At 34.8% G+C, this 12,820-nt stretch overlaps 1 protein-coding gene across 1 annotated transcript; it reads right to left on the minus strand.

Moving 5' to 3' along the window:
- Positions 1 to 468: 468 nt before the first annotated feature.
- Positions 469 to 2,427, minus strand: LOC145668385 (uncharacterized). The gene has a single exon (XM_081736177.1). The coding sequence runs from the start codon at positions 2,061 to 2,063 to the stop codon at positions 846 to 848; it is 1,218 nt and encodes a 405-aa protein (XP_081592303.1). The 5' UTR covers positions 2,064 to 2,427; the 3' UTR covers positions 469 to 845.
- Between the last annotated feature and the right edge of the window lie 10,393 nt (positions 2,428 to 12,820).

Consider the following 12,820-nt stretch of genomic DNA (forward strand, 5'->3'; position numbering starts at 1 on the left):
AACCTACCCTAACTTAACCTAACCTAACCTAACCTAACCTAACCTAACCTAACCTAACCTACCCTAACCTAACCTAACCTAACCTAACCTAACCTAACCTAACCTAACCTAACCTAACCATACTTGGCACGTTTCTAGTATTTAACCTGTATCGATTAGGATGAGTTACAATATCTGAACTTAGAGTAAATGTTTTTCAATACTCTATGCATGTCTGCGTTTCTCGTCTGTACATATCAATATAGCTTTTCTCAAGTGATTTTTTAATAAATCAGTTTGGGCAGTTTTCGCACTTGTAAGATTATACTCCCATACATGTGAACCTATGTGCTACCAAGATGGAAGTTGTACATAACTTCTTTTCAAACTCTTGACACGTGTGAGATCTTTCAACTGTACGCATCAAATTATGTGCTGCCAAGTCTAACATTTTAATAAATACTTTTTCACACTCTAGGAAGTTGAGACTTTTCATCTGTATATGTGAACTTGTTTTCCTGAAATACCTTACTATACTGTTGGCACCTATGAGGTTTTTGTTGCATGTGTGAACATGAATTTTCCCAAATACAATTTACTAATAATTCCCTTTTGACACTCCTTACAACTGTGAGGTTACTTAATCTCTGTGTTAATATGTATGTTGTGAAATGGGAACTAAGTAGATCCCCTTCCACACTATTGGCATGTGTAGCGTTTCTCAGCGGTATGTATTAACATGTGTGTAGCCAAACTTGGACTATGAGTAAACCCCTTTCCACAGTCTCGTCAAGTGTGGTGCTTTCCACCAGTATGTATTAACATGTGTCTTGCCAAACTTCGACGTTGATAAGTCCTTTCTCACACTAATGATAACTGTGAGATTTTTCACTAGTATGTATAAACATGTGTCTTGCCAAATTTGATCTTTGAGTAAATCCCCTTCCACATTCTTGGCACGAGTAGGGTTTTTCACCTGTATGTATTAACATGTGACTTACCAAACTTCCACGAAGAGTAAAGCTCTTTCCACATTCTTGGCAGATATGGTGTCTTTGACCTGTATGTATTAACACGTGTCTTGCCAAACTTGAACTAAGAGTATACCTCTTTCCACAATCCTGGCACTTATGGGGTTTCTCACCATTATGTATTACCATGTGTGCTGCTAAAGTTGAACTACGAGTAAACCTTTGCCCACATCCTTGGCACGAGTGAGGTTTTTCACCTGTATGTATTAACATGTGTGACATTAAATTTCCACGTTGAGCAAATCCCTTTCCACACACTTGACACGTGTGCTGTTTTTCACCTGTATGTATTATCATGTGTTTTGCTAAATTTGAAATACTATAAAATTGCTTACCACATTGTTGGCACATGAGCGGTTTTTCACCCGTATGTATTAACGTGTGCGCTGCAAAATTTGAACTATGAGTGAACCTCTTTCCGCATTCTTGGCACCTGTAGGGCCTTTCACCTGTATGTATTAACATGTGTTTTACCAAATTTCCACGTTGAGTAAATCTCTTTCCACACACTTCACACGTGTAGTGTTTTTCACCTGTATGTATTAAGGTATGTTTTGCTAAACTAGAATTATGAGTAAACCTCTTTCCACAATCCTGGCAAGTGTGGGGTTTTACACCCGTATGTATTACCATGTGTGCTGCTAAAGTCGAACTACGAGTAAACCCTTCTCCACACTCTTGGCACGTGCGGGACTTTTGACCTGTATGTATTAACATATGTGATGCCAAATTTTCACGATGAGTAAATCTCTTTCCACACTCTTGGCATCTTAGGGCTTTTTTAGCTGTATGTATTAACATGTGTTTTGCCAAATTTGAACTTCGAGTAAATGTCTTTCCACACTCTTGGCACCTATGGTGTTTTTGACCGCTATGTAGTAACATGTGTGTTGCCAAACTTGAACTATGAGTAAACCTTTTTTCACATTGTTGGCAGCTGTAGGGTTTTTGCCTCGTATGTATTAACATGTGTCTTTCCAAACTTCTACGATGAGTAAATCCCTTACCACACTCTTCGCACGTGTTGGTTTTTTCAACGGTATGTATTACCATGTGTACCGCCAAATTTGAAAGATTAGTAAATTCCTCTTCACACTCTTGGCACGTATAATAACTTTCTGCTGTATGTATTAACACTTCTGTCGGCAATGGTGTTCCAGAAAATCGGTTGTAAACTTCCTTGTAAACACGAGATTCCTCACCAGAATGAGAAATAGGTTTGTTGTGTGTTTTTGATCTTCTGGAAAGAGTATGTTTACGGAATCTGCAAAAAAATGAATAAACACGAAATGAAAATAAATAATATGAAACTCCACAAAAATGCAAACGTTTCTATTTAATGTGCAGCACTGATACGAAGATACTTATTTTGTATTATCTTTATTTGCATCTAAAATATGAGGGGTTTCCAGGCATTCGTACATTATATTTCGTGATTAGCTGAAATCTCTACTATTGAACTATTACATGATATGTCGTCGAAATATGGAATTTACAACAGTCGAGTATTTTCCGTAGCAGTTATATTCTACAAAAACGAGAATGCATTTTGTTTCAACATCTGATTGTATATTGACATTTAAAAATTAGAAGTCAGATTTATCTCAAGTACGTATGTTACTGTATGGAATAGAGTTGATTTTATAGGTGAAAATCGACGTAGGAAGTCAATTAATATATTTATAAATTATATTTTTAATTCAACTGACAGAAACTTTAGTCAATGAGAGAACGTGTTGCAATTACAACTACCAGTAACTGTCACTATAATGACAAAGAAACAAACGAATGCTATAAAAACTTTTAAAATTTTGAACAAAATTCGTTACTTGAAGCAGTGTAACATACACTGCTGGTATTTTTGATATCCTCGAATTGTTTTCATATATTATTTATTACTATCCTCTCACTGTTCTGATATATTTAAATTTTAATCCATTATGATCTTCAGGTCCATTGAATATATATCTACGTGGTTAAATGTGATACATGTCTAGGTGGTTTTTCGAAATGAAATCTTTTGAAAAACGTCTAGTTTTTAATTCCTCGTAACTTTTCACCTATTTGTAAGAAACGTGTTTATAAAATTCGGCGCTAGGACAATGATGATATGTAGTACCCCGTTCCTCTCCTTTGTGTTATTAGTGTTACAAGTATTTCGAATTTTACACAGAAAAGCACACAGAAAAACAACTATGCTATTCTACATTCCGCTTAGCACGTAGAATCTAAATTTGTAATATACTCATGACGATATTGAAAAAAAAAAATTATAGTTGGTTTTCAACACTGCAAACCAGGGTATGTCAAACAGCGTCTCTCGATCGTTATTAGCATCGCGAAAAGCTTCAGTGTTTATTGTTTATTAGTTTAAAGTTAAAAGAGCGTGTCAAGATAAATGGTCCACTCTGTATATTAAAGAAATGAAAGAAACAAGTTATACATTACATTATAAAGGGAAGGCAGTTGAATTCTTTGAAATGAATTTTCTAATATCTTAGTTGTCTATCTTTACCTCGGTTTTTATCATCGTACTTTCATTGAAATGGGTATTACAAGAAGAACAGAATTAGAAGTGTTCGTCAAAAATTATCATCTCACGAGTGTCTTTCCTTAGAGATAACTTAGTACACATGCTTATCATTCAAAATTAACTGTGTCGTGCACTAGTGTTTCAGGCAATACTGTATTCCCAAGAAAAGGAAAACCATTTGTGTATTTCTTCTCAGGACGCAAATTTCACATTCAGCTTCTTTCATTAGGTCAGGAAACGAGCAAATCATTTGAAATTAAATTTTATACTGAAGTTACAAATGCCTCCGACTGTAATGAGGCTCCTATGATTATTCAAACTTATGTAAATTGTAGGCCTAAACTAGGGTGTTTGACGAGTGGATTATGTGAGAATGGTGAAATTTGCTATATATAATCTTTAGTATTAACCAGTGGGCAAATAATCTAGGCTTTAAGGGTTGAAAGCGGGCTATTTGTGTAGTTTTAAAATTATATATTAAATTATTTGTTTGGAGTAGGATATAAAATTAATATCTTATGTACAGACGTCTATCAGGTCATCTAATACAGTTTGGTGGCCACAGTTTTGACAGCACACAAGAAATTTAAGGAAAACTAGGTTTTCAAGTGGATATTGCGTCTTAAACCCATACATCTCCGAAAAATCTACCCCAGATAGAAGAAGAGAGCAACTTAGATGAATTAGCAGAGGAAACAGCAATTAAAAACTCAACAAAACCTAAAAGACAACTAAACGATTACACATTAAAACAGATTCCTTCCAAACCAGTGAATTACAAGACGAAAAAAAAAAAAAAAAACTCATAAAGCTAGGAAACTTTATCAACATACAACAGAAAATAATGCAAGACAAAACACATTTAACCAATATAGAGTTAAAAATTAATGAAAATAAAATTATAGAATCAAAGAAAATTAGCTGGAAAACACATTGAAACTAATTTGAATCTAGATCATTGGGGTGAACCCTACAATTATGAGTAACAAAGTTAAAACACCTACCATCCCCTCAAGTGTGCCAACAATGTGGTAAGCAATTTTATAGTATTTCAAATTTAGCAAAACACATGATAATACATACAGGTGAAAAACAGCACACGTGTCAAGTGTGTGGAAAGGGATTTGCTCAACGTGGAAATTTAATGTCACACATGTTAATACATACAGGTGAAAAACCTCACTCGTGCCAAGGATGTGGGCAAAGGTTTACTCGTAGTTCAACTTTAGCAGCACACATGGTAATACATAATGGTGAGAAACCCCATAAGTGCCAGGATTGTGGAAAGAGGTATACTCTTAGTTCAAGTTTGGCAAGACACGTGTTAATACATACAGGTCAAAGACACCATATCTGCCAAGAATGTGGAAAGAGCTTTACTCTTCGTGGAAGTTTGGTAAGTCACATGTTAATACATACAGGTGAAAAACCCTACTCGTGCCAAGAATGTGGAAGGGGATTTACTCAAAGATCAAATTTGGCAAGACACATGTTTATACATACTAGTGAAAAATCTCACAGTTATCATTAGTGTGAGAAAGGACTTATCAACGTCGAAGTTTGGCAAGACACATGTTAATACATACTGGTGGAAAGCACCACACTTGACGAGACTGTGGAAAGGGGTTTACTCATAGTCCAAGTTTGGCTACACACATGTTAATACATACCGCTGAGAAACGCTACACATGCCAATAGTGTGGAAGGGGATCTACTTAGTTCCCATTTCACAACATACATATTAACACAGAGATTAAGTAACCTCACAGTTGTAAGGAGTGTCAAAAGGGAATTATTAGTAAATTGTATTTGGGAAAATTCATGTTCACACATGCAACAAAAACCTCATAGGTGCCAACAGTATAGTAAGGTATTTCAGGAAAACAAGTTCACATATACAGATGAAAAGTCTCAACTTCCTAGAGTGTGAAAAAGTATTTATTAAAATGTTAGACTTGGCAGCACATAATTTGATGCGTACAGTTGAAAGATCTCACACGTGTCAAGAGTTTGAAAAGAAGTTATGTACAACTTCCATCTTGGTAGCACATAGGTTCACATGTATGGGAGTATAATCTTACAAGTGCGAAAACTGCCCAAACTGATTTATTAAAAAATCACTTGAGAAAAGCTATATTGATATGTACAGACGAGAAACGCAGACATGCATAGAGTATTGAAAAACATTTACTCTAAGTTCAGATATTGTAACTCATCCTAATCGATACAGGTTAAATACTAGAAACGTGCCAAGTATGCGTGAAAATAGGTTTATATTATAAGTGTGTTAACACATTTTAGTACATAAAGTGGAAAGCCTTTGCACGTAGTAAGATTGAAGTACGATTCTTTGAGTAGTCATATTAGCAAGACACTCAGTAGAGACAAAAACCTCGTACCACGAGAATAGAGAGGATTTTATTCGAACGCCAACCTTGGTAACGCACATGTTAAAATGCACAGCAAATACGTCACGTACGCCTCACGCTAACATACAAATAGCATTCTACGTACCAAAGGTGCGGCAGTTTTAATTTCACATGTAGCAATAAAAGCTAAAACCGTATAAATATATCTGGCCAGAATGCAGGAAAACATATAAGCAAAACTCAATTCCCTGATCTCTATTAGAGTATCACGTGAGATACATAACACATGCCTACAGCTAGGGAAAGAGCGGTCGAAATCAAATTTGGCAGTATAGTGTTAACACATAAGGCTTGAAAACTTTACATAAACTAAGAGTAAAAGGAAGGGATTACTTTAAAATTGAAATATCAAATTCATAGTTTAACTGAAAAGATTTCCGTCTCGAGACAATGAATAAAATTTTTGAAAGTCGTAGACTTTGTATACCCGTAACGCATGCAGACAAAAGACCCTTAACGTGTAAAAAATGTGAAAATGATTTATTGAAAGATCAGGTTAGCAAAATCCCTGTTAATTCATAGCTGTAAGGATATTTTTTTAAAAAAAAATCAAACCACTTTTAACTCCTTGCAATGAAATGACAAGTCTAGCTCGTCAGGGTTTCCCGGTGCCAAATCCCACTCGCCATAAAATTTAAACTATTGTAGCATTGTAGGGTTAATACATTGTTGTTTTGAAAGTTACATAATGATAAACCATCCATAATACACTTTTATAAATTATGCTTCAATTATTACCATTTAGAAAATAAATCGTAGTGGAACGGGTATGGAAACGAAGTGATTACAGATACATACAAAATTTCTGTCAATATTGGCAAATATATATATATATATATATATATATATATATATATATAATTGAAAATGATACCTCAGAAGAGAGACTTAAAATGAAACGTAAGAGAGCGGATTTTATATTCAAACTAGTTTGGGTAATCGTTTGTAATCATATATATACAAAATTGTCCATATATACCTTAAAGGTACAATTTTTCCTCGATTAATATTACGAAAATCGGTTAAAGGTTACTGTTCGAAATTCTGTTGTCTTGATAGCCCCTCATAACCCAGTAGACTGTTTACCTATTTCTTGAATTGAAACGTGTATATATTTTATCCAAGCACGTATTTATTTTTGTATGATTTTGGACAAGAACATAGGAAGAAACTTTTCTCTTAATACCCGAAGCAAAGCGATATTCCTCGGAAACATGCATATATGTTAAAAAGTAACAAAATTAATTCAGCGGATTTAGTGTGGTATACTGATAATTATACAAACTTAAGTAGAAACAAGATTTTTCATCTCCGATGTTTTCATAGACCCACTTTATTCTTACAACTTTATTTTTTAAATATAATACTTTAGTAGCTAGTTTTCAACCGATAAGAAAGGAAACAATGTGACACGCAAGAAATTTGATCATGCATGACAGTATCGTACCCAGAAAATCACTACCTGATTCAGGCCCAATTATCAATTCAGTGCAATTAAAAGTGTATTCTGTTTACATGGAGTGTTTTCTTTAGCTCCCACGTGTGTCTGTGATGTGATTTGTTTGTGAGGAGGGTAATTGTCCTTAGGAACACGGCGTAACCCTACCGAAATCTGTTATGTGCATTGTCTCTTTTTGTCTTTCCTTGTAAAGGTGGGTGTAAGTTGATGTATGTGTGATGTCCTTTGTCACTTCAACGTGCAATAGAAACCACACAGTATGAAGTCGGGTTATATGTCTCCATACTATTTCGCTTGGAACAGAATTTTCTACTAAACCCTCTCATATACCGATCTTACGTTTTAGTGACATCTTGCCCACTTCTTCCACCTAGCAAATGGAAACTTGCATTTAAGCCTAGGATGTCAGACGTCATTTTCTGCCCGCTAGTTCGGAAATATAAGAAAATAAGTCTCTTTTAGGGACCATGAATCTCAGATGAGGGCATACACCAAGATTCGTACCAGGTATTTCTGGAGCCAAGTTCTTATAACTTCAGTTGTATCTGTGATTAGCTTGAGGATTTATATTGGTTGAGGTAAAGAGAGAATTTCTAAGTGATTTTATTACAATGAAGGAAAATGGAAATTTAAGAGGCTTACATGCTGTAAAATACAAGCGGTAGGTCCTAACTTTGTAGGAAATCAACCCCAACTCAACTGACTGTATGCTATGAGCTGCTAGAACAAAATGTTTAAATTACTTGAAAAGCCTCTTTCGTCAGACTGTAAGTTAGGAAAAGTGAAACCGAGACGGGAAAGAAGTTTATACTACCGTAAGGCATGACAATTGTTTACGGCAGCGTTTCCCAACTTTTTCAACTTGCGGCACACTATGGGTGTAACTTGAATTCTCGCGGCACACTCATAGATATTATTTGTAAATATAAAATACCGTGGTATTTTTTCCTGTGATTACTGATCTCCTTCTCATAGAGAAGAAGGCTCGATCATTGATTTTTCCCCGTGGTAAATCATAATGCTTATTTTTCATTCTAATTTAAAATAGAAAACAATTTCAATGAAATAGAAAACAATTGGACTCAGGTTTTTAAAACTAAGCCTTCTTTTTCGAAAACTGTATCCAACCTTTTACTAAGAAGAAAGATCACTAAATAACGAACGAACAAATCTCTGTTAGTTTTAAAACACAAAATAGGTAATTTGTATGCATGTTTGCTCTGTCGAAAGGATTGAATTATAATTTAAAATTTCAAGTTACGAAATAGTCTGCAGCAATAAAGAAGCAATAATGGTCATAACAATGATAACAAATACTTTTTTCAACATTAAAAACGTACAGAAAAATAACACAATATGAAACTTAAAGTTGTAGATTCATAGTAGAGGTTCATAGTAATGTGAAATACAAATATACATTTTTCCTTTGTCTTGCAATTTGATTGCTATAGAATTAATAATTTGTTTCGATTTCCTCGCGGCACACCAGCGGCCCATTCACGGCACACCGGTTGGGAAATGCTGGTTTACGGGTTAGTGTTGGTTTCTTTCTAATCATAGGTACAGTCAACTATTTATGATTCAACCGTCCAAATCCAAGTTGTCACCAACTCCTAAGTTCTAACTTAGAAATTCGTACTTATAAACTACTTCTGAAATGACAGAGTGACTGCCTACTGATCTTTACGACGTTAGGATTCAGAGTGACAGCGGCGTGCTTGTTCTTAAATAGGACGTGCCGTACTATTCGTGGCCTTCAGCTTCCGCGTTTTTCCCCGGAGGTCACTTTGGTACGCGCTCAAAAGAGAGCAGAGAAGATTGTCGCGCAGGCGCCGTGGTGATCAACAATCTTCTAGCTTTCTCTTGATTTGCTCAATAACGCCGAGCAATAATTAATATGCCGAGGGAGAATTATTAATATGCATTCTATTCATTTCTTTTCCATATTTTAAAAACTTTTTATTCTGGTTTATGTTACAATGAGTAACGTCAGGTAGGTTTTCTTACATGGTGTTAATCCGGCTCTGTGATAAGAGGAAAAGAAAAGGCCAGCTCTAAAACCAACAACACTTGCCGGTGATTTAGCATCCCATGATAGCTAACTGTAGGTTCAACTAGCAGCATTTGAGACATTCTCTTTCTCCCTCCTCGTACATGCGTGAGGCGGATATATTCGAGCAGTGAGTCCAGCATTAGGACACCAGGAACCAAATTTTTGTAAGATTATTCGTCGAGCTTGTTAAAAAAATAAAGAAAAATAAGACAATTCGTCTTTCAAAAAGTTATATGTGATCCTTTCCTAACTTCCAGGCGGTAACGGTAGTATAATTGTTGAAGAGCGAAAAAACTATACTTATGAGAAAAAGGTTATGTGCACTGTGCTTTTTTTTACACGGTGAGAGTTACTTAACGGGATCGTAGGGTTTCATTTCTCGATTATATTTTACTTGAAAATCACCTTGTACAGTTAACTAACTTCTATTGGGTAATCTTTAAACAAAGTTACAACCCATTCTTTTTATAAGCATTACAGTAGTTGTAGATATTGAACCATCATTTACCTTTATGAAGACGTTTCTTGGCAAACAGCAGGAGATAAATTCAGGATGTGAGGATGAAACTATGATATTCTTGGCTTTCTAGAAGGATAATTTCTGAATACGCTAATCTGAGACATTACATGCCATTATGTATTATTTTCATTCAATTTGAACAATATGATACGGGTGTTTTACTAAGTGGCCAAAGGCACTTGACACTAAGGTTTGACTTAAACAAATTACGGACGCCAGAATAATACCAATTGATGATTTAAAATATGCTTCAAAATATGTAACAACTTTCTTGTGTTATAAAAGCTATGTAAACAAATCATAGATAACTAATTAAGCTTACCTAACAAACTGCATCTTGATTAGACGTTTGGAATAATTAATAGTTGAAAAGACAAACATTATTGGTTCTCTGCAATAGCCATGACCTGAACTAGAAGGTTTAATGGCTTTAAGCGCCGTAAGATTTGTCTCTAAAGAACAGTGTTAATGTGATTTAAAAATAGAAAATATACAAGTTTAGCAATACGTCTATTAATCATACCTTAGTCAAAGGTTACGTCCGTATTGTTCAATCACAAACAAAAAGAAGAGAATATAGAATACTGAAATGTATTAAGATTTTTCTCCCTTATTACAACAACATTAGTTATAATCAGTTATACTCTCTTCATATTTTACAAAATGTACGAATTAGGGACCTATATTGTAGGTCTACTTAATAGCAGTGTATCATCGGTTGATAACATTTCGAATGGTTTTAGTCATAAATCTATAAGACGAAATAATTTTACCAGTAAGTCAGAGGGCGACGATTTCTCTGTAAATTTGGGCGAAGGCATTCAGATGCAGAAAGTATATATGAGGATTTTAAGACATATTGCATTTAAATTATGCCAAATATTGTATATTCATAAATACAATGTGGGGGCCCACATGCGCTTTGAGGGGGTCGGCGCCCTTGATTAAGTCTATATATGCGCTATAAAATACTATTACAAAAATTAAGCGAAAACATTTTTTAATTTTCGAGAAAATTGCAATTTTAGGCTGTACAAATCAACTTTCTTATCGTACATTATTCAATATGTAAGCAGTTTCAGTTCTGCACTACATTCAACATGTATTATCGTTTTGATTGTTCAATACACATTGATTTATTTCAATGACGTACTTACTAACTAAGGGTGTATACATTTATCTCCTTTGTGCATACGTATTTAAAAATCTCTGCATAACTCTCTGAAAGCTCATTCTGTTAACATGGGACTCATAATAAGAATCAGTTACAATATGACAGAACACCAAACGCACTTAACAGTACTCAACTGGTTGTATTTGAAACAATAAGTTCACCTTGTGAATGCTTAAACTGCCTCCTGGACTATTTTATCCTGTGTGATATACAGTATGCAATACGCATTAAGCAACAAGTGAAATAAACTATAACCTTATCGTACCGGATTTAAGCTTCCTCAATATATATAACAGCACGTCTGAATTTTTCTAGGTCCCTTATAATTGTGAATTTGGCAACAACGCACTTGAAGTTGTAGGAGGGGAAGTCATAAGGCAGAAAGGGTAGTTAACCTTATGACGCCAACCTTTGAAAATTACGTTAATGCCAACCTGGGGTCCGTGCGGACCCCAACCAATAACGTTGTTAGGCACTTTTTTGTTAGGTTTTATTTTTATTATATTGTTAAACACAGTTCATTAGTTTTATTTACTATAATATAGTAAAATTTATATATATACTACAATACATTTGTGTACTACAATACATTCTACTGAAATTTTATATATACTACATTTTCTTTATTTCTACGTATTTTCTAATCGCTCACGGCTTTCAACCATTTCCATATGGATATCCCTTTTGCACCTCATTGTACCAGGAATTGTTGTTATGAGAAGACACAACTCCCGGCAAGCCCGGTGCTTCTGAAATAAATGTCCATTGTTATATATCATCGCTTATCTATGTTCTGATTTGTATAATGACACGCAAGAATTAAACCACAGAACCTTTATTGTTAACCATAATTTTGTGCAAGTCAGGTGCAAGCATGGGCGTCTCTGGCGGGGGGGACGCGTCCCCCCCAATATTTTGAAATACGAAATATTCAATATTTATTTTAATTTAATTTATTACTAGCAGTTAGATCGTTTCTTTGATGTCCCACCCAAATTTTACATGCCAGAGACGCCAATGGGTGCAAGTGCAATATCGATCACAGAATACAAACTTCTACTACTCACAACACTGTTGCCATAACATGTATTTTGAAAAACCCAACTTACAATACCAACATATCCCCTCCTCAATGTTGCAATTTTGATTTTAACACAAATTCAACATTGTACAAAACTGTTTTATTTTTACGCCTTGGAGTGGTTTTGTTAACATATCAGCTATCATTACATCAGTTGGACAATATTGAAATTTTACCTCTTTTTTACATTCCAAATGACGAATAAAATGAAATTTTATCTCTATGTGCTTGATCTGGGATTTATTTTGTCACTACTTATTAGTTTTAGACAGCTTTGGTTATCCTCATTAATTACAATCGGTTCACAAAAGCTTTCATGCAAATCACTTAACAGATTTCTAAGCCATTTTGCCTCCTGAGAAGCTTCAGACATTGCAACATATTCTGCTTCAGTAGATGACAAGGTAACACATGACTGTTTACGACCTGCCCAACTGATAATACCTCCGGCATATTTAAAAATATAACCACTGTTTGATTTTCTGTCAGTTAAATCGCCTGCCCAATTTGCATCTACAAACCCTATTAGTTTGCTGTTACATTCTTTCTTATTACCCAACT

Source organism: Thermobia domestica, chromosome 1 (genome assembly GCF_964235325.1).
Source record: "Thermobia domestica chromosome 1, izTheDome1.hap1.1, whole genome shotgun sequence".
NCBI classification, from domain to species: domain Eukaryota; kingdom Metazoa; phylum Arthropoda; class Insecta; order Zygentoma; family Lepismatidae; genus Thermobia; species Thermobia domestica.

Excerpts from the sequence above, each read along its gene's own strand:
- LOC145668385 (XM_081736177.1), bottom strand. The coding sequence starts at position 2,063 with ATGGTAATACATACCGTTGAAAAAACCAACACGTGCGAAGAGTGTGGT.